The 23,151-nt window shown below is 35.2% G+C and overlaps 4 protein-coding genes across 4 annotated transcripts; 1 reads left to right on the forward strand and 3 right to left on the reverse strand.

Moving 5' to 3' along the window:
• Positions 1–799: 799 nt before the first annotated feature.
• LOC149391700 (uncharacterized) lies at positions 800–2,014 on the reverse strand. Its single transcript, XM_089618732.1, has one exon. It carries the CDS (start codon positions 1,654–1,656, stop codon positions 1,003–1,005), a length of 654 nt encoding a protein of 217 aa, XP_089474858.1. The 5' UTR covers positions 1,657–2,014; the 3' UTR covers positions 800–1,002.
• A 2,315-nt stretch (positions 2,015–4,329) lies between these two features.
• On the reverse strand, positions 4,330–7,191 carry LOC149391701 (proteasome subunit beta type-3-A-like). Its single transcript, XM_089619345.1, has 7 exons — positions 6,983–7,191; positions 6,694–6,875; positions 6,487–6,594; positions 6,306–6,395; positions 5,351–5,435; positions 4,926–5,020; positions 4,330–4,666 (listed from the first exon to the last, which is right to left on the reverse strand). Exons 1-7 carry the CDS (start codon positions 6,986–6,988, stop codon positions 4,618–4,620), a joined length of 615 nt encoding a protein of 204 aa, XP_089475471.1. The 5' UTR covers positions 6,989–7,191; the 3' UTR covers positions 4,330–4,617.
• A 6,384-nt stretch (positions 7,192–13,575) lies between these two features.
• On the forward strand, positions 13,576–19,234 carry BGAL16 (beta-galactosidase 16). The gene is made up of 18 exons (XM_089619343.1): positions 13,576–13,798; positions 15,458–15,553; positions 15,669–15,781; positions 15,868–15,934; positions 16,011–16,103; positions 16,193–16,336; positions 16,427–16,521; positions 16,627–16,732; positions 16,811–16,895; positions 16,981–17,099; positions 17,195–17,541; positions 17,623–17,714; positions 17,796–17,905; positions 17,994–18,086; positions 18,164–18,265; positions 18,371–18,516; positions 18,594–18,948; positions 19,043–19,234. Exons 1-18 carry the CDS (start codon positions 13,622–13,624, stop codon positions 19,148–19,150), a joined length of 2,448 nt encoding a protein of 815 aa, XP_089475469.1. The 5' UTR covers positions 13,576–13,621; the 3' UTR covers positions 19,151–19,234.
• Positions 19,235–19,267: 33 nt separating this feature from the next.
• Positions 19,268–20,663, reverse strand: OGG1 (8-oxoguanine-DNA glycosylase 1). The gene is made up of 2 exons (XM_089619344.1): positions 19,722–20,663; positions 19,268–19,631 (listed from the first exon to the last, which is right to left on the reverse strand). Exons 1-2 carry the CDS (start codon positions 20,529–20,531, stop codon positions 19,395–19,397), a joined length of 1,047 nt encoding a protein of 348 aa, XP_089475470.1. The 5' UTR covers positions 20,532–20,663; the 3' UTR covers positions 19,268–19,394.
• Positions 20,664–23,151: the final 2,488 nt, after the last annotated feature.

Here is a 23,151-nt window from a genome sequence, read left to right on the forward strand (position 1 = left end):
ATTCAATATATTAAATCCTTGTTTATAGTGATTTAGTTAGGTTATAAAATTTTAACATACATTGATAGTATTAATAGCTATAACATTAATGAGTTATATATTGCATCAACCTTATTAATCAACACATATACTCTACATTTAATAAGAATCAACTATGGTGAGAAATCCATGTATTGATACGTTATAGTATGCATTAGTCATTGGTCTAACTCTTTTATTATAAATACATGAGACGAAATAATTGGTAAAGTGAAAAACATATAATATAACGAAATAATTAGTCCATGTTTAGTTAATTTTGTATTTATCCATTAAGTTAAATAAATGATGGCATAAAATCTCATATTATGCTTAGCAACCAACGTTTTATTTTATGTGAAAATAAATTATCAAACAATTATTGACCGAAAATTAAAAATCAAATGACTATAATTTCGAGATTTTTATTAAATTAGTTTATACACACAATAAATCAATTAATTATTCTTATTTGTTTTTGGTTACTCTCCCTTTCTTTCTCTTTGGCCAATCATCGTTACTACTCTCTGTTTCTCTCTCCTTGACAAATCATCGTATTAAAAAGAATTCATACCTCATTACATATATATATATATATATATATATATATATATTTCGGTTTATATTTTCATTTAAAATCCGAACAAATTAACCTTATAAAAATAAAAATATTTATAGAAAATGTAAAGTTTGAATCTAAAAAAAAATTAGCATCTGTAATTCGTGTAACTCCACCAGTTATTTCTACCCTATCCAAACTACCATACATCTAGAAAAAACATTACATAAAAACAGGCATATATAAATGCAAATATATGAAAATATTCCTCGTCTCCATGTACATGAATTAGCACACTGTACAAATTAAACAATTTGCGACTTTCATTGAAACAACAAGCCAGAGATAATTTAACTTTCATTCATAAAACAATTTAATTAGCCAACAAATAAATAAATCTTTTTATGTAAAAAGCTAATCAATAATCAACTCGAATCCTTGTTAGAGTTCTTAGCATTGGACGAGGAAGAGGAAGACGAAGAAGAAGAAGAGATTTCGGATGCGCAAATAGGGCAAGACTTCTTAATCTGAAGCCATTGGGCTATACACTCCGTATGGTAGGCGTGTTCGCAGTGAAGCGCAACCAGATTCTCGCCTTCTTCCTCGTCGTACTCCATCTGACAGATCACGCACCGGCTTTCAATCATAGCCGTCGATTTCGACTTGATCGGACGGAGACAGACGGAGATTTCGTCGCGCGAAAGCCCTCTCTCTTCGACTCCGATGAACTCTCCCAGAGCTATGAGCTCCTCGTACGTGAGCTCGTCCACGTCGAGACCGTCATCGTCTTCGTCGTCGTCGTCGTCGTCGTCCTCGTCCATTTCCTCGTAATCGTCGTCGTCGTCGTCGCCAATAAGCCCTAGCTCGGAGTCGAAAGCAGAGGATTCGAAGAACTCGTAGTCTTCGCGATTGAAATTGTTGCTCTGACTTTCTTCGTCGCTGCTTTCGCTCTCGCTTTCGATTGTTCCAAGGAACGAGAAAGGAGTGATTCTCCTCTGGGATTGATGATCGTCAGGGTTGTTTGGCTGTTTCGTGGCTTGATTATCACGATCGCGATCTCCATGGTCGTTTTGATCCATGTGCTTGTCGCCAAAGTTAGGGTTTGTTGATTTGGGGATAAATGGGGATTTTGGAGAGAAATCAGAATGTGAAGAGATGATTAATTTAAGAGATCCGTGGTTTGTTGTTTTTCTTTAAACGTTTGATTTTTTATTAATTTTTTTTTTTTTGAGGTTTGTTTGGAGTTGAAGCAACCTTCGCGGAAAGCAATATATGTAATGGAAGAATTAAAAAATAAATAAAGAATTAAAAGAAAGAGGAAAGTGTTTATTGTGAAGGCTTTCTTTTCTATATTCTATATTCTTGACAAATACTGAGTTAGTTCCGATTTCAAAGTCTTTTTTTGTGAATGGTAATAGTCCTTTTTAGCATAGGATAGGATAGTGGATAATATTTTTAGGTTTCTTTGTGGAGAAGGTAAACAACTTGAAAGTTGAAAGAAAGCAAGGCATGAGATGATAATATTTATGATGATGATATCATAAATATATGGTCATTCTTGCGATGTTCAACGACGTTATTCCAATATTCAAACTTTGAATTTAAGATTTCTAACTCTGTAGTTGAAGACTTTGTTGAGTCTCTAATTTTCAACTCAGCTTGTATTCACACGGTCTGTATCAATAAATGTATGGTCCAACTCCAAAGTCAGGAATCTAAACTAATGAAATTTAATATGCAAAAAAAAAAAAAAAAATTCGTGGGGATTGATTTATAAATTTTTAAAGTAAAAAAATAGACAAAATGTTCAAATTCATTCTTTACATCATTATCATACATACACAATCAACAATAAAAAAAATTAGAAACAAATTAAAAAAATAACATTTAAACTTCACATTATAGAATAAATTTACTCGATAAAACAAAGTCGCTTTATGAGAATCCATACATACCGAGAGCCAACATAAAATTTTCAATACACTCTCCTCCCTAAGACCTCACAAGAAGAGTTGTGCAAATCAAACTAGACACTTAATTGTGCATTGTATTTTGGGATAATTAAAATAGTAGCATAATAGCCATCATGCATTTAAAATACAAAAAATTAGGAAAATAACTAATTTAACGGTTTGATATTGCTAAATAGTCAACGTTTTTTAAATCTTAGGTAAATAGCCGTAAATAATGACGTGCCCTAATATATGGAGGTGACTATTTATCTAAGATTTACGGATGTAAATACATGTAAATGGTTATTTATCTAAGATTTATCAAACGTTGACTATTTACCAATATCAAACGTTTAAATTGGTTATTTTCTTAATGAACCATTTAAAATACAGTCCACATTTTATTTATTATAAAAATAGTCTATCAGTTTGCATCAAAGAATTACTTTTTAGTTAATTTAATTTACTAAGTTAATTTTTTTTAATGAAATGAAATGAAATTAGTTCATTTTAAATTGGATTATTAAGTTATATAGCCACATGGATATAGTGGATTGAGATATAGCCCATCTTTGGTTAATTTCTTGTAAATAGCCAAGTAAACTTATTAACAAATTAATAAAAGCCTTATTTAACACAACCAAACATATATTTTAGGTAGTTAATTGGCTGCCACGTATGCAAGTTGGCTATTTACAAATTATTTACCAAAGGTTGGCTAATTTACAATTCCTATAGTTTAGGTGGCTTACGTAGCCAATTTTTTGTTAATTCCACGACGGCAAAGATTATGAGGCAATAAGGCAATGCGTATTTCTGACCAAAAAAATGTTATCAACTAGTAATAAATGCCTCTGTTTATTATTTTTTTTTTAAAAAGTTAAAACGTGTGGTTATTTTAAGCTCGAGAATTATCGAATTTGAGCGACATTAAATATGTAATATTTTGCTTCAATTTCAAGAACTAGGGGTCTTTTTTACTGGCTTGACTTTGTCATAATCGGTGCCTCAACAAAGAACTTTATTCCTAGTCATCGTCGTCATCTTTTTCTTCAGTACTAATGTAAAGTATTATCAGAATCTTCGAGTTGGTCGGTGATACAATTGAAATACTAGGACGGTATTTTTTCATATAGGATAAGTACAACAACATTTGACATTACGAGACGCCGTTTTTCTTTTCTTATTATTATTATTATCTTTAACGTGCTCTCAAACAGGACATGACTATGATAAAAGAAATAGTTAAATTCTGAGTCAAATTAGAGGAGAGGCTCCAATAATCAAAGTAGAGCCAATATCACAATTTAAAATGAGCAGCGACGGGGTAAACAAGTGTAACCAATGAGTTAGCAACATCTATATTCTATACACGAGTCAGTGTACAGTTACCACTTCACATAACTAAACTTCAAGACAAAAATTTCATGCAGATAAATTTTGATTTCCTATTTTTATAAATGTGTAGTAAGTAGTATCCATTGCTGCTTCCAGCAGTTACCCCCATCGACCTGCGTATTTTATTCTGGGAAATTAAACCGTGAAAAAATAGACGCTATTATATTCCTGAATATGGACGCTCCTGATTTCTGGAACGAAGATAATAGCGCTATCGGAAACTGAATTATTTCATGTGATGCGGACAAGAGAGCTTAGGCCATCATATAACGCTTCTAATCATATATCAGCATCATGATGGTTTAGAGTAATGGTTGAACTATTTTCCCAAAGAAGAGAACCTGCTCTTCTTAGAAAAAGAGCAGTTGGTTTTGCCATACACGCTGGCAATAGTCCGAAAAGTGAGGTTACTATGAAACATTAAACGTCAAACTTGAGTTTTGTAGCTGAAAATTTAGGGCCAAAATAATTTTATTTTCTTCGTTCATATAGAGCAACAAGTCTATTCTCGCCACGGTAAGTTTTAAGCGTCGTCTATCACAACACCAACAAACTGTCCAAATACAACTTGGGACCGAACGTCACTAAATAAGCTTACTGATATGAACACCGCCCCAGAGGTGATTGTGAATTTGTGATTGAATGATCTTTGTCTGCTTTATAAGTTTGGTTTCGAATGATAATCTGAGATCAGTCCATTCTTCCTTTCAAGATCCTCTCGGTCACTTCAGTGGGAGTTCTGCAAGAAAACAGAAAGACACGTTTATTACATAAGTCATAGCTTGGTAATGAACAACGTACGATTCAAATCTGCATTTCTCGTCTTTCGAACTGATTGTTGTGTTTGAAGACGCTTCACATCACAAGGTAATGAAGTTTTCATCCCTCAATCTCTTAGATTTTCGATTTTCAGAATCGAAACCAAAAAGTACAATACAACACAGAATTACAATTATATTTTAAAAAGTTAACAAAGAATGTAGTTCAAGTGTTCTTACACAACATAGACATGGCCTCCCCATCCACTCAAACAATCCCGGTCAACCGATGATAGCAGCGCCTGCGACACAGTCTCAAACAATTCCTCCGCTTCCTGATTCACAAACAGACATGAAAGTCAATGCAATTACACGTTTTCTATGCTGATTTTCACACACTAAATAGATGAAAGCAATAGAAGAGGGCGTTCACTTTGACCCTAAAGCAGTCTTTTTTCATCTCCCACCAAGTCTTATTACCATAGTTTACAAGGCTTTGTAGTCTGTGTATTAAACATCAGGTTTCTAAGCAACCTCAATATAAAACAAGCGCATCTGCTTTTAAAGTACAAAGTGTTGAACAAGAAATATTAAGTTTGTAAAATTGGTAGTTACAGAAGTAATATTTATACTGATGAAAAATGAAACTTTTTTATGAAAAGTACCATGTCAGGCTTGAACATTGCCTCACAGGCACCATAAAGAGACTCTGAGGCAGTACCAGCAACCACAAAATCTTTTGCCAATTCCCTGCATAAACAGGCAATAGAGGTATCTGAAATACGATCCTTTCTATCTCTTTTTCAAGACTCTAACGGAAAGAAACAATTGTTGAAACAGAATCAGGAAAGTTTAACCGAACCAAATATAAAAAACCAGCTCAGAACCAAGTGATAAAAAAGTGGCTTAAACAATGAGTGTACATAACTAATTATTAAAATTTGATAAAACTTAAAGGGAATTTGTTTTACACCAGAACAAATTTAAGATGACCAAGAACAAATGCCTTCAAATTTTTATTATTGGAACCAACAAGATATACCAAAAAGAAACTGGGACAAGAAGAAAGATACACCTGGAGCCTAGAAAAGTCCCATTTACATCATAAACATGAACATAAGTGCACAAATATAGAGTGTAGCCTGTAAGAAATGTAAACTTCAAAAAATTATAATCCAATTGCCGCATTAAACGAGCTAGTGTTAATCTAAAATAGAAGAAACCTATTTTTCTCGATATTCTTTCAATAAATTCAAGATTAGCTTATGATCACGGAAACGTATACAGGAATTATTGTGTTTTTTTTTAATAAAAAACAGATAGCGATAGCATTGGTCCACGGCACTATTTGCGCATCTAGAACAGAAACAAAGAGTAAATTAACCTAACAACTTCTTTAAAAAAATTAACCTAACAACTGGGTTCAAACACAAGTCTCACAACTCCAACAACAATCTGGAAACAGAACAGATCGGGGACAAAGTTTATAGCACAATTCCTGAAAAACAAGTAGAAAAGTATTTTTTAAGAAGACCCAACACTCAGAAACAGCGTGTTCTGTTCATGATCTTTCCAATTTCCACAAAAAACATATATATAAAGCTCATGAGAACCACTCACTTAGCTCCGATCGAATCCATTGTACAAATGAATGGCTTGTCATCGTCGCTAAGTCCAGCAATCACAGGCTGACAGAAATACGGACCAAACCTGAATTTTAAAAAGGTTTTTAAATACCATTTCATTTATATCTCTGTAACATTTCTAAAATTTATAATATATAATAAACAGAAGTAAAAACCTTTTCTCATATAGAATAGCGGAAACAAGGCTGGCAAAAGTCTCGGGCTTCATGTCCCTCTCCTCGCGAAGCTGATACAGCTTGTGCCTGAATACCAGCCTCTGATAACTTCAAAACAAAAAAGAAAAAAAAAATTAGTCTAGTCAAGCGTTAATCCGTCAAATGGAACATTAAAAGTTTGCGAAATCAAAAAGAGAAGATTCTCACAGAGTCTGGGCGTCAGTGGCGAGACCGGAGAGACCGAGATAAAGCCTGTCGTGCACTTTGTAAATCTTCTGAAAATCGGTGGCGATCGTCTGGAGCTGAACTCCAAGTCTCCGATCGCTGGCGATCGCAAAGCAGTTCTTGCCGACCATGGCGACCAGTGCGCTTCCATTGTACTCGAAGATCTGTCAGCCGTGGAAGAAGAAACACATTTAGCAGAAAATAAAATGAGAAAGAGAGAACTGTATCGAAGTTTTTTACAGTGAATCGAAGAAAATAAATTGGTACTTACCGACATTGGAGTTTACTGAAATTTAGGGTTTTGAGATGTTCTTCTCCTTCTTATTTTTCTTCTTTGACGACGACGACTTGATATTAGAAAATCTGTGCTTTTCTGAGCTAAAGGGTCTTTGGGAATGTATATACAAGCGACGAGAGATAGCTTGGAGAGTAATCCATGATTTGCTTCTCTCTCTCTCTCTCTCTCTCTCTCTCTCTCTCTCTCTCTCTGTCTCTGACTTCGCTTTGGGTCTTCGCTACTGCGTAATAGCCCGTTTGTACGGATGGGCTTGGTTTTCAGTTTTTATTGGGCCAATTTTATATGGGCTTATTACACATATAGCCCATTTAATGGAATTAAGAAAGAGGAAAATTTCACAAATATATCATTTGAAAATTGTTTCAAACTTGGGACATTTATTTAACTAGACTAAATTAAGGCCCATTTCCAATTTCCTACTTTTTCCAAAAATTTACCAAACTAGGACTAGTAAAAAAAAAAAAAAATCTTTTACTCGATGGGCTGAGCGGGAAAAGAGAGAGAAAGAGAAAAAAAAAAGAGATTTTATTGGGGAAGATGATAGGTTGGTAATTAGTACGAGGATATAATAGGTAGAATTTTGTGTATCACTCATTTGACTTTTTTTTTTACCAGTCCTAGTTTGGTAAATTTTTGAAAATAGTAGGAAATTGGAAATTGACCTTAATTTAGTCCTACTTTTGGCAATTTTCCTTCAAACTTTTCAAACATGTCATAAATACATCATTTTTTTTTTATTATTTTCCACTCCGTTTAAAACTTTAAACGACTAAATGCAGCTATAAACAACAAAAGAATTCAAATAACAAGGGATATATTCTCATAAGAATGAGAAGCGAGAGATTCTAGGGTATTTATTAATGAAATAGCTCACATAATTTCCGGAGGGAAATGGTCTAAGAATTACTTGTTTTTTTTTTTTTTTATCAAGATATAAAAAAAAAATTATATAATTCTACCTATTTCAAGAGAGAAACAATTTTTTTTTTCATTTAGTTATCGCTTGATGCTTAATCCTGGGCAAACAGGAGAAATCCTGATTTTTTTTTTATGACACTATTTATGTAACCGGAAATTCCTTTCCGATGGTTATCATAACTGGAATTTTCGATGCCTTCCGATAAAATGCATCCATTTTTATTTTTATTTTTTGAATAATAGAACATATTTTGAGTTTAAATTTTATTTCTATGTTTGAAATCCGGGAATAGTACCGAAAATCACCGAAAAAGGTTCCACTTCCCATGAGATGGAATTCCGGTCCTTAGTGGTAAGAAAGTCTTCCTTGGGCTAAGGATAAGAATTTTGTGTTATTATTGGAAGTAATATTCCAATTAGGGGTGGCAATTTGGGCCGGACACGAGACACGACACGGTTACGACACGGTTTAAATGGGTTTGGGTCGACCTTAAATGGATCTGGATCCATCCGTGTCGAACACGATTAACACGATTAAATAACGGGTGAACACGACACGAACACGACAACCCATTGGGACCCGATTAGACACGAATATTAAATGGGTAAACACGATCAAACCCGTAATGACCCAGTTAAAATATTAAAAACAACTATCAAATTAAATTATAAGAATAAATATTATATACAATACAAATTATAAGTGAAGTGTATCCACTTTACATAGAATAATCTCTAGTTAATGATCTGTTGGAGATACATTGTTTTTTGAAAGATTGTGTTTGAACTTCTCTTTTGTATTACAAATATGATGTTGGTGGCTTAGTTGATTATATGGAGTATTTTTATTAATTACTTATTATGACTAATTTTTTAATTAATTTGATTTAGAGAATTTTAATATTTTGAAATAAACATGTGTAAGGGCCTAAACCGATTCACGTGTTCAAACGGGTTTAGTGGTCTAAATGGGTTTGTGGGTCTAAGTGGGTTCGTGGGTTACATGGTCCATTAAGACACGATTAATAAATGGGTCTTAATGGGTTGGGTCTGGGTTTGACAAAAACATAGTGGGTCGGGTTTGGGTTTTGCTCCTAGACACGATTAATAAATGGGTCGGGTTTGGGTCTGTCAAGAAATACATGAAAACGAATAGAACACGACACGAACACGACACGTGACCCGAATTGTCACCCCTAATTCCAATACCCTTCCTTTGCGTAGGTTTATTAATGCTTTGACCAAACTTGACTTTCCAAACAACTCTCTCTCTCTCTCTCTCTCTCTCTCTCTCCCTCTCTCTCTCTCTCTCTCTCTCTCAAATTAAGAATTAGATGTTGGTTTATAAATCAGGGTAAAATCTACAATTTATGATCTTTGCGTTCTTAAATTTGACCAAATTTTTATATATAATTATGTACTTTAATAGTTAGTGTTGGGTTTTCATATAATGTAGTTAATTTTTGAGGGTTTCTCGAAAAGATGGTTCAAGAGCTGTTGCTAACTTTTCGCAAATCTAGATTTCATTGAAGTTTGATTTTTTTTTTTGAAGATTTTGTGACAAGTTTGTCATAAACCTCAAGTATAAATCGATATTTCTTGAATTTTTTTGACAAGTTCTTATCTTCAACGAATATGTGCTTCTCTTCAAGATTTCATGAGAAACGTGACATTGCAACTCTATTTCGTGACAAACTTGTCATAAAAATATATATATTTTCACCTTCAAATTCAGTTTAACATTATGATCTTCACTTTCTTCATTTCTTTATGTAGTGCAAATATATCTATTCTCAAGCATAATTGTACTTGGGTCCAAAATGCAGTGTATGAAGATGGACTACGAATTATGTGTACGGTAAATTGCCCTAGTCTTGTGCAAAAATTATATGCGGAGATAGTGAAACCAATGTTGGATTCTAGTAATAATGAATTTTGTACACAAGGAAATGAAAATCTCATTTCAAACCATAACATTATTTTGGAAATAATTAAGGATATATTCGAGGAGACATTAATTTCGGGCCTTAATTCTTTGCGTGCTGGATCAACTTCAACCCGTTAGAGTGGATGTTTTGGAACTCAACTTAGACGATTATCCGATATGTCTTATTTTATATTCAAAGGACCGTGGTTGTGAGTTCTCAACTTTCAGATATAGTAATGCATGGTACTTTTAGAATGAAAGACATCGAGGTGTTTGAAGAGCCGTCGCTGATAGTGACTCAGGTCCAACAGCGACGCGAGAACCAAGTCAGAGGTACATGCTAACAACCCAAACAAGGGAAATATAAATTTGTGAAAGTAAACAAATCAATCACATTCTTCAACAAAGAAAATAATAGCATAGTATTGGGGGCATAAAAAAGGAAATAGATTATCCGCTATTCTTGCAGTTTCTATTTTATAGTTATCGCATCTTATTTATAACTAAAGTAATGCAAAAGCATGTATTGTATTTGTTTCTGATTCAATTAGTGATATTGAAGGTAATTAATTAAAATTAGTTGTGGTACCTAGCATAGCCTAACCTAGTTGGTAATTACACACCACGTCCAAAATGAAAGTCATTGGTACAATCCCCACAAGACGTATAGTTGTCTTAAAAAACTAATTTTATTAGTTGTTTTTTCTTCGTCTCACATTGTTTAATCAGATCTCTTTCTTGTCCGTCTTTTTTTCTTTCTTCAGGGAAGTCTTTCTTCTATTTAGTGAAATATATATATATATATATATATATATATATATGTATATGTATATATTTGCGGACAGTATTTATTAGTTATAGTGTATTGATTTGCATGGCCATACACTAGTACAATTGATAGCATCAGGTGCGACAAAAGTTGCACCTGAAAGCATAAATGTCGCACCTGAAAGTATCATCAGGTGCGACTTTAGATGCGACATAGTCGCATCTGAAAGTGCGCACCTGATGATATTAGGTGCGACTAGTCGCACCTGAAAGTCATCACTATCAGGTGCGACATTTTAGGTGCGACAAGTCGCACCAAACGTCGCACCTAAATATCCCTCAAAATAAGAAATTAAAGCATGAATTATAGTATCAGATGCGACTAGTCGCATCTGATACTTTCGCGGGAAGAGTATCAGATGCGACTAGTCGCATCCGATAGTAATTCCCCGCGAAATATTTGGCGGGTGTTAGTACAATCCGATGCGACTAGTCGCATCCGATACTCTTCCCGCGGAAGTATCAGATGCGACTAGTCGCATCTGATTGTCTGTAGTTATTTTTTTTAAAATGCTGATTCTATTAGAATCAGCCATTTAAATATATAAAAATTAAAATTTAAAAAATTAATTAAATATACAAATTAATTCCTAACACATAAACTTAATCTAATTAAAATTACAACATATACAATATACAATATATATTTACACATATACAAATTAATTCCTAACACATAAACTTAATCTAATTAATTCTTAACAACATATACAAATTACAATATATATTTACACATATACAATATACAATAAACAATAAATTAAATCTATACAATATATATTTACATATAATATATAAACTAATATATAATACCTAAACAGAAAAAAAATATACTAACCTGGAGGCTGTGAGCGCACGGTGAGGCAGAGAGAGAGCGAGGCAGAGAGCGAGCGAGGCAGAGAGGCAGAGAGGGGTTGAGCGAGGCGGAGAAGACGGCGGAGCGCGGCGGAGCTACAGCGGCGCAGTGCGTCGGAGGCAGCGGCCGGGGCTGAGCGCACGACTAATTGAGAGAGAGAGAGAGCGAGGCAGAGAGAGAGTTTAAACATTGAGAGAGAGAGAGAGCGAGGCAGAGAGGGAGCGAGGCAGAGAGAATCGTACCTGACGGCGGAGCGCGTCGGTGAGTCGGTGAGAGCGTTCCTGACGGCGGAGCGCGTCGGAGTGCGGCGGAGGTGGTGCGCGCGGCTTGGTGGAGGAGCTGCTGGCCGAGCGCAACCGAGAAGGAGAAGAGAGAGAGAGAAGCGGCGGCGGAGCACGGCGGAGGGTGTGGAGCGCGCGCGGCTGAGTTACAGAGGCCGGAGAGAGGTTTTTTTTTTTTAAAATGGGCGGCGTCAACTGGTGACGCAAGTGAGGCAGAGAGAGAGAAGCGGCGGAGGTGGTGGACAGGGCGGAGCGCGGCGGAGGTGGCAGAGAGAGAGAGAGGTTTTTTTTTTCTGTTTGGAGCGGCGGTTTCGAAATGAGGAAGACGAAGTGCAGGCGATTTTGTTTTATAGAAAAACCTAACTTTCAGGTGCGACTAGTCGCACCTGATAATAACAAAAATTCCAGAATGCCACGTCAATCTCGAATGAAATAATGAGGGGGGAGAGTTGGCCCGCTTAAAATTTTGAAACTATCAGGTGCGACTCTGTCGCACCGGATAGTTTTTGAAACTATCAGGTGCGACTGGTCGCACCTGATACTCAAAAGCAAACAACAAATTTAGCGAAATTTTTATCACTTCGGGTTGATAATCCGGTGCGACAAGTCGCACCCGAAATCCATTTAGATGCGATTTTTAGGTGCGACTAGTCGCACCTGATAGTCATGCGCATCAGAAAACCAAATTCGTAGTAGTGATAGTTTGATCAAACCCTACTATCGACAGTCTAATTTACTTATATGTACTCTCACAGGTCAACGTCCTAGTTATCATTGACGAGTATTGTTAATTACTAGTCATTAATTTACTATTTGAACCTCACGTGATTTGTGAGACACAGACAGTGCACTATTAATTTGAGCTGTCTGGTGGTCAATATAATTGTTTTTCCTTGGTTTCGAAAAAAGCAGAATCTTATTAGCGACTTGCTCTACTAAAAAAACGAGCTTAATTAATTTGGAGTTACACACAGATTTCAAAAGATTTTAAAATAGCCAACATTATTTCGGATCCATGGATTTTAGTTATTTATTCATTGAATTATCCTTTCGTGGAAGGATCGCCAGCAAATTGTAAGATGCACACACACACACATATATATATATATGTATATATATATATATATATATATATATATATATATATATATAATCAAACAAATATTTTTGAGATCAGTTTTCCGTGAAGGATTTATGTACACAATAAAACAAAATGCAACTACAATAATAATTACACATAAAATTAATTATGGCTAGCTGGCAATATTAAGAAACCTTATGGTCTCACCCCTACATGGCTACATTGTTTTAATCTCACCCTATTAATTTTACAAAATGTTTCCGTTCAAAATTGTATCAATGATCTCATATCTGTTGTGCTATAAAAACCAACCACTATACTTTGGTTTTCAATGAAATAAAAACTACGAAAGGCAAAATACCAAATCCGTCCCAATTCCTCTAAAATTTAACTATAATATTACTATTTAATGCAAACGACTACACCCAAACGCATGCTAATGCATACAAATAAGGAAAATAAAATTGTTATTAATTCACTCGTACAGTGGTGGTACGCGTATAAGGCATAAAGTATAAAAAAATCACTAGTTTTTATTTTTCCGAATAATATGCTGATCTACTATAGCGTAAACCTCCACACATATAACAACAATAGAATTAAAGCTGTCGCGTCATCATATGGGTTGTACTTTGGGATACTGTGAGAGAATATATACCCAACCAAAGGTATGTGTCTATAAATAAGTGATGAGAGCTTTAAGAGAGAGAGAACAAAAAAAATGGTTATTATTACATGCGTGAGAATGAAGTGGTTTCTTCTCTGCAACTTTGTGTTGTTGGTTTTCGCCGGCCATGTCGCCGGAAATGTGACGTATGACGGCCGGTCTTTGGTCATTGACGGTCACCACAGAATTCTTTTCTCTGGTTCTATTCACTATCCTCGGAGCACTCCCCAGGTAATTTACTTTTTCATATATATATATATATATATATATATATATATGTATATGTAATATGTGCGTGTGTATGCATTCTCTGGGTTTGTTTATTAATCAGATTACTTTAGCGATCAAGGTTGGTTTAGGTTCTAAGTGATGTATATTGATATCAGAATGTTTATATTTATATTTATTTATCAGTTATTTCCCTGGGAAATCTCAGAAATCATATCATCCTCATTTTTCTTGAGTTTGGTAAGAGCATAATTTTACGTGTTTGGAGAAGGTCACAAAGTCAATGTCGGTTATAGTAATATTTAATGTGGATTGTTTTAAGTTAATTTAGTACCTTTTACTATATTTAGAAATAGATTTAATTACCGTAGCAAAAATTTAACAAAATCTTAATTAAGAAATTAATTTCAAAAATACGAGTTCAGTATAACTCAGTTAATTGGGGTATAATTTTGTGCAGATTCGTCCAAATATGGGAACATGTTAGTACAATTATGTAGTTTTTACATATGAATTACAGCTAGGGTTTTGTGACTTTTGTCCATTTTCCAATAGGTGTCACGTTTTTATTAAGGCATTTCACGTTACTTTCGTCCCCAACATACTAAAAGGATACCTTTACAATTTTAATTAATTCTTCTTACCGCTTATTTCCGAAAAAAATTGTAGGCATCTATATTTGATTTGATGTGAAGAATTTTGTGAATTAATTTTTCCAGTACTACGTTATAATTGGAAAACCTCTGAAATTATATATGTATATATATATATGTGTGTGTGTGTGAAAGGTTTTAATTTTAATTCTATAACTTTATGCAAGGCAAACGCAAATGACGCAAACTTCATCATGGTATTGTTTTACTAACGTGATATCACTTTTGTATTTTGCAGATAAAACCAAACCTCATAACAAACTATTATTAAAGTTGCCTTTCTTTTATTATTCCACCCTCCAATTATTATATATATATATATAAAAAAAATATATATATCATATATATCTTTATCAACTTTGCCGTGGAATTGTTATCAAACTAATTGAATATTTATGGGGTTAGACAGCTATTAATGTCATAGAAAGAAATATCATATTATAAATGTGAATAGAGCTATAATAATTTGAATAGATTAGTCCAACTCTAACCACATATATTATTATTATTATTATTATTATTTGCCTTGAATGACATTATTGGGGTACTTTTCGCTTAGCATGATATTGCTAAAACGCCGTTGTCACATTATTATCTCAAATTGACATGTCTCATTTTGATCTGGAAGTATATAGAAAGAAAAAAGCGAAGGATGGATAGATCTTATCACATATAGCTAATTTTTTTCTTCTATTTTCTTTGTTGGGGTCTCTTTCATATATAGCTATTAATTTTACATGATAACGAGCTAATCTATATAATAAAAAATATTTAAAATGTGGTGGGCAAATAAAAAGGATAATCAAGCCACGTTGTGGATAAGAAATTATATAACAAAATTATTAATACCGTTCATACTTCTCATCCATATCAATCTATCATCAACTACTTGCACATGACATAAGCTACTGTATAAATTCACAACTTATATCTAATAATATTATTAATAATAATCATTTAAAAAAAAATCAAGACAAAAAATTATTTAACGTCATTTCGTTTGTTACAGATGTGGCCGGATTTGATATCCAAAGCTAAAGAAGGAGGCATAGATGTGATACAAACATATGTCTTTTGGAATCTTCATGAGCCCAAACAAGGACAGGTCAACCTATATTAATAAAATATAGTAATAGTAAATAATAGCATTTTTAATAGTAAAAAAAATAAATACATAATGAAGTTGCTAACTTTGTAGATGTGAATTTATTTATATTCAGTATGACTTTAGTGGGAATAAAGACATTGTGAGGTTTATAAAGGAAGTCCGAGCACAAGGACTGTACGTTAACCTTAGGATCGGACCTTTCATTGAGGGTGAATGGTCTTATGGGTAATAACTAATATTTAATTTTGAGCTTAAATTAATTAATTCCATTTAATAAAAAAATTAATTTATAATTTGTTTTGGTGGTGCAGAGGTTTTCCGTTTTGGTTACATTACATTCCTGGCATTATTTACAGAACTGATAATGAACCCTTCAAGGTACAATTTCACTCTTTTTATTAAAAAAGAAAATTATATAAAAAGGGCATTCCTTATTCATTTAAATCTAAACCAGGCACAAATGCAAAAGTTCACCAAAAAAATTGTGGACATGATGAAATCTGAGGGACTATATGCCTCACAAGGGGGGCCAATTATACTGTCACAGGTATAAAACAAAACTATGATTGATCAATAATACTTTAAGCCTACGAATTCGAATGTAAATTGTTTTTTATTTTTTATTTTTATAAATAGATTGAGAATGAGTATGGTTCGATAGAAGGAGCTTTTCACGAGAAGGGAAAGTCTTACGTTCGATGGGCTGCGAAAATGGCTGTTGGTCTCGGAACCGGCGTGCCTTGGACTATGTGCAAGCAAGACGATGCCCCGGACCCAGTTGTGAGTTTATTTTATTTTTTTGTTATTATTTTATCGGATGTATAAAAATTAAAATATGAGAATTTTTTTTCTTTCTTTTTCTATTATTAGATCAATAGTTGTAATGGAATGCGCTGCGGAGAAACGTTCGCTGGGCCGAACTCGCCAAAGAAACCAGCTTTGTGGACTGAGAATTGGACAAGCTTGTATGTGTGACTTGTGAACCAAGAAACCAGTGCTGTGTTTGATTTATCCAACGGCTATATTACTGATCATTGAGCCGTTTTTTAATCCTTCTTGTTTGATTGAAGCTATCAAGTCTATGGCGAAGAACCATACATGAGATCAGCTGAAGATATCGCGTATCATGTCGCGCTCTTCATCGCCAAAAAAGGAAGCTATGTAAATTACTACATGGTACGGGACAAAAAATCAATAAAAAAAAGGAGAAGAAGAACACAATTCAATGATATAACTTACTATTTGTGAATGTAGTATCATGGAGGAACTAATTTTGGAAGAACCGCCTCTGCTTATACGATAACCGGTTATTACGATCAAGCTCCTCTTGATGAATATGGTACATGTTGAAAATCTCTTTTATAGCCGTTACTTCTATTTGCATTAGTAGCTTAATTTAATAAATAAAATATTTTTATTTGCAGGTTTAATCAGGCAGCCAAAATGGGGTCACCTCAAGGAATTACATGCCGCGATAAAGCTGTGCTCGGAGACATTAGTTTCTCGAGAACAAACCATTTTGCGTTTGGGACAATTGCAAGAAGTAAAAATCTCAAAAATCAATAGTTCTTTTATATACATAAAAAAAAAAGAAAAAAAGAAGACAATGGCCAATTTTTTTATGTATAAAAAATGTAGGCTTATGTATTCGGAGACTACGAATCAGGACACTGCTCGGCTTTCTTGGTCAACAAGGATAGCAGATCAGTCAAAGTCGACTTCCATGGAGTCTCGTATCAGCTTATCGGTAAATCCATAAGTATATTGCCGGACTGTAAGGTCGTCGCTTTCAATTCCGCAAAGGTAAGCACTCAGTACGGTACAAGATCTATGGTTCCGAGCGATAAGTTCAATTCGGGAGCGAGATGGGAACAATACAAAGAGACAATACCTAGCTACGACACGACTTCTCTGAGATCAAATTCGTTACTCGATCAAACGACTACCACCAAAGACGTCTCCGATTATCTTTGGTACACTCTCAGGTAAAAATCCGAGAGAAAGCTAAACCTTTGCTATATGAAATGATTTGTTTTATTTGCTAAACTGCCACGGTAAATTCGCAGATTGTATCATGATTCATCGGACGTTGCAGCGACTCTCAGTGTCGAGTCTCTTGCGCATGTTTTGCGTGTATTTGTTAATGGAAAGTTTGTAGGCAAGTTTTTTTATTTTTTATTTTATTTTAATTTTTAAGATTAACTTTTAACCATAACCTTTTCATGCTATAATATCTTAGGATCTTCACATGGTTATCACAACAAGGGAGGGTTTACACTGGACAGTCACATCACTCTTAGAAAAGGGATGAACCACATTTCTCTGCTCAGTGAGATGGTTGGATTACCGGTATCGTCTGAATCTTCGAACTCATAATTTCTACACAAATTTGTTACAAAATGTTGAGACTGACTCGGATTTTAATTTCAATGTGAAGGACGCGGGAGCGTATCTTGAGAAAAAAGTTCACGGGTTACGTAAAGTTAGTGTTCAAGGCCGAGATTTGAGCTCAAACTCTTGGGGTTATCAGGTAAAGATCAAGTGGAGAAAAAAAAAATTCTCAACTTTTACTAATTGGTTGAGCGATTTCTTTTCTTTCTTACGAAGGTTGGATTGAGGGGTGAAGAATTAGAAATATATACGGACTCGAGAAGAGTCAAATGGAGTAAGTTCGGAGGCTCGGCTCCACAATCACTCACATGGTACAAGGTAGGTTCATATTCTCCACCATTAATTTGATCGAATCAATTTCACGTTTAAAAAAAAAAAAAAAAAAAAAACTTGTTCTTTTTTTTTTTTTTAATTGATTGACAGATTCAATTCGACGCACCACAAGGAAGCGATCCTGTGGCGTTAAACCTCGGATCTATGGGAAAAGGCGAAGCTTGGGTCAACGGACAAAGTATCGGCCGATATTGGGTCTCCTTCCATACCCCAAAAGGACAACCCTCTCAAACATGGTACATAAAAAGAATCTATAAAACAACTCTTGAAAGAGTAAACAAAAATCACATTTCATCTGATCTACACTTGATAGGTACCACGTACCGAGGTCGTTCCTGAAGCAGAGCGGAAATTCGTTGGTTCTTCTAGAAGAGGAGGAAAAAGTCAACCCGCTGGGGATTTCTCTGGACAGAGTGTTGACGAGCAAGGCGTGCGCGATGGTGTCGGAGAAGCACTTGCCTCCGGTGAGTTTGTGGGCATCGGCGGCGGCGCTGCAGACTCAGAGCAGTAAGAGAAGAGCAGCGAAGCCTTACGCTCAGCTGAGCTGTCCTCGGGGAAAGAGCATCTCGAAGATCTTGTTCGCCAGCTTCGGAACTCCCTCTGGCGATTGTCAGAGATACGCCCGGGGAATCTGCCACGCCTCGAGTTCCGAGATGATAGTCAAACAGGTACAAATTTGTCGTCTTTTTTTTTGTTTTTGTAAGGAAAGAGAATCGCTTTTTTTTTTTCTTCTTATTATTCTTCTTTATTATTGTTGTATAGGCTTGCTTGGGAAAGACGAATTGTTCAATCTCTGCTTCGAGAGGAAAGTTTGGCGATCCGTGCCCGGGAACGCTTAAGACTCTCGTGGTCGATGCGCAATGCGAATGAATTGCCTTTGCTTCTTTAAATTATTATTATTATAGATTTTCTGTTTTTTTGTTTCTTTTTATAGCCATATTTCTCAGCGAGATCAGTGTGTTCTCCGATAGATATACAAAACCACAGTGTAAACAACACCACCCAACAAGGGTTTCATTGTATTCCATGTTCTTCCTCATAAAATAAAATAAAAGAATAGTAAAAGAAAAATGGTTTGGTTACCAAAGATTTCGTGTATTGAATTGAATTGAAGTTACAAATCATCATCTTCAATGTCCGTTTCCACAATCTTTCTCTTGACAGATTTTCTCTTCTTCTGGTTCTTCTCTTTCTCGCGTTTCTGAGACGGCAATTCTGCCACGAAGAGCTGAGCTTGAGCCCAGCCGGCGTACTCGCCGTATTTCTCCACGAACGCCTCCGCCACGCGGTTGCAGAGCTTCGGCGTCGGCTTCGCTCCGGCGAGCTCCGGCAACAAATCTCGCGTTCCGATCTTCATCATCAAGCAAACAAAGAAACAAAAGATCAGGCAAAGATACGATAGATCATCTCAAAGACATGATAATCTAATCGAATAAAATACCTTCCAAACATGAGTATCGACCGGAACAGCTCGGTGCTGATCGAGAGAGAAGAGCGCAACGCACGCCGCCACTTTCGGACCGACTCCGGGAAGGCTACAAAGCTCCTCCATGACCGATCGAAGCTCCATTTTCCGGAGCGAGAGAAGCCACGCCTCTCCGCCGCCGGGCTTGGACCTGAGCTCGGCGACAGCGCCGACGACGTACTTAGCCCTGTATCCAAACCCGGCGTCTCGGAGGTCGCGCTCGGAGAGCTCGGCGAGGCGATCCAGAGACGGAAAGCGGTGAAACTCGAGGCCGGCGACGGAGCCGAGTCGATCGCCGAGAGAGGAGAGGAAGGCGACCATGGATGTGATCCTGGCGATGTTGTTGTTGGAGGAGCAGAGGAACTGGATCAGGCACTCCACGGGGCTCTGCCGGAGGACTCGCACTCCGGCGCCGATGGCGGCGAAGTTAGGGTTTGACGCGGAGATTCGGCTGAGGGAGATTTCGGAGTTGAGGAAGTTGCGGAGGGCTATTTCTGCGGCGGCGGCGGAGGAGGAGTGGTGGAGGAGGAAGGAGAGGGAGAGAGAGGAGGGGCGGTGGGAGAGGGAGATGAGGTGTGGGCCCACTGGGCCGGTGAATTGGTGTGGTCCGGTTTGTTTCCATAGAAAGGTTTGGCCAGTCGGGAAGGTGAGAGGGAGAGAGAGCTCTGATTGGGTTAGGTTTATTGGAATCCATTTTTTGTTGGTTGTGATCTGCGGCGGAGGAGTTGGAGGTGGTTTTGGTGGTGGCGATGGTAGTGATTGGAGGCTTGAGATCTTTGCTCTCATATTTCTCTCTCTGTGTCTGTTCGTGTGAGAGAGAGAGAGAGAGAGTTAGCCGTTGGGGAAAGAAGGGAAGAGTAAATGGCTGCGACTGCGAGAAATGGAATGATGCGGTGTGTGATTCGAGGGAGAGATGATGAGAGAGCAATCATATAACAGAAACGACAAGTCGTTTAATCAATTATTCAAGAGTGCTATCGGAAGGAAACATAAATACCATTTTCATTTTCGTCAGTGTGCCTTCCGTGGTTTAACGTATCCATTAGGCATAATGAAAATAGAAATTTTCGATAATGATAAAGCAAAACGTTTTCGGGCCTTTGATTCAGTACGGTTGCTTGATCCAAGGGTTCATATTTTTTTAGAAAAAAAATATAAAAAAATCAAAGAATCGGAAGGTGTCGGAAGTCACCTGACCCACTCTCACTTATGTCAGGTGTCGAAAATTGCCTTGCCAATTTATGTGGCTCACGAAAAATGGTACTTGTGTCAGGCACACCAAGCCATTCGGCACCCTTCCTTCCGTTGCCTTCCGTGCTGAATGCCAGAATAATTCAAGAGGGAATACGAAATTAAAAAAAAAAATGTAACTCACTAAGCGTGTTCAAACATAACAATTTCATTTTGTCACACGTTGAAAAATCAAGAATGTCACGTTATCTTTATGACTATTTACCTAAGATTTACGAAACGTTGGTTATATAGCAATTCCAGACGTTTTAGTTAACTAATTACATAATATTTTGTTATTTGAGTCAATTTTATATAAATTAACACTAGTTAATAACAATAACTTTTCAAATATTAATAACAATTAATCATTATTTTTACGATTGCTGAAAAACAAAAAACTATACTTCTGCCGTAATAATTTTAACCAGGTCTCCACAGAAACTTTTTTTTGCATCTCTTTTTTGTCTTCATCTTTAGCAATTCGGTCTTACAATAATCGAAAAAAAAGTAAAAGAGTTAACAACGGGGATTTAATTTTTGTAAAAAAAATATTTTGATTTAAATTTTTTTTATATATAAAATAGAAAATAAAGAGTTTATTTTATCAAGCATATTTTTGGGGAGTTTAAATTTGTTTTGTAAAAAAAAACAAAAAAGTGATATTTGTGGTATAACATATTTTTAGGATAGGTATGTTTCATTTATTTTAAACCGTTTTGTTAAAAATTGAAAGAATAAATCGCGCATTCCCAATACACATATGAAATATTTTTGATATTTTCTCTTTATCAATTGGTGTAACTATCTTAATTTTAGACGTTTTTTTTTTTTTTTTTTTTTTTAATTTATAGACATTGAGAAGGCAGTGGGGAAAAGGATGGTATGAATTATAATGAGATGTGTCCATATTTACATAAGTTCTTGAAAATTGAAGGCTCGTGGAATAGAATGATGAACTTTTTATTATTATTATTTAAAAAAAAAAAAATAGTTCGAGGCTTTCTATTGAAGATATAATATAACACCCAATATTACAAATATGGTACACTTTCAACTAATCTTTGAAAGCCGAATAATCTTGTGCTAGTAGTAGTACTAGTACTACTTCATGTGAATGTGAGACAATCTAACCAACAATTGAAGATAATGCGAGAAATCTCTAATCTATTATCATCTAATGCGCCTTCTAAACATAAACCAACATTTTTCGGGCTTCTGTGTTTAGTCAAAGTTATAAAGGTTCAACAGAAAAATAGCGTTTTGGGAACTGAAAACCTCTATATATCAAATAATTATGTTTCCAAATTTTAAACATCATTCACCCGCAAGCATATATAATCCGCCCAAACACAATATGAACTTTTATAAATATGTTTGTGTGCGTGCACGCTCATTCAATTCGCCATACTCAACATATATGAAGACCCTCCCCTAAAATAAATAGACGACCAGTTTTACAATTGTTAGATTTGTCAAAGAGATCAGTCCATAAGTAGATTTTCATGTTTATTCTTCTAACTCAATTACAGCAAACGTATGGCTTCGAATGTAATTTAAGTGGCTAGACACAAGAAACTACGTAATTACTACATGGCACAAAAAAAAAATCGAATCTATAAAAGAGAAAAAAAAAATCATGTTCGGATTATAATTTTTTTTTTTTTTTTTTTTTTTTTTTTTGCAAGAACTACTCTTGATCGGATCGATCTAAACGATTTGAAAAATAGATTGGATCGGATCAGATTAAACAAGAGAAAAAATTAGATCGGACCAAAACGGTTAAAACGGTCAGGTTTGGTTTAGACCGTTTAGGACCGTTATAAATCGTTTTAAATAAGATCGTTTGAGACCAGATCGTTTTAGACATATTTTTTATTATATTTAAAAAATAATAATCAGTCCAGTCCAGTACGCTCTAAGCCGCGGTTTAAAAATTTTAAGGATTAATTACATTTTTACCCCCTAAATTATATGCCTCGTAACGATTTGCCCTCGAAAGTTTGAAATCATACAAACGTTTACCTTCAACTTTTTCAAAGTTGCATAAATGCCCCTTCCGTCAAATATTTAACGGAAATCAAGGGTAAAATTGTCTTTACAAATAGAAACTCTTTAATATTGATAAATTTATTATTATTTAATCACTACAAATAAAAAAAATAAAATTAAAATG

This window comes from Urtica dioica, chromosome 7 (genome assembly GCF_054948205.1).
Source record: "Urtica dioica subsp. dioica isolate 48M chromosome 7, U.dioica_male_clone48M_v1_H2, whole genome shotgun sequence".
NCBI classification, from domain to species: domain Eukaryota; kingdom Viridiplantae; phylum Streptophyta; class Magnoliopsida; order Rosales; family Urticaceae; genus Urtica; species Urtica dioica.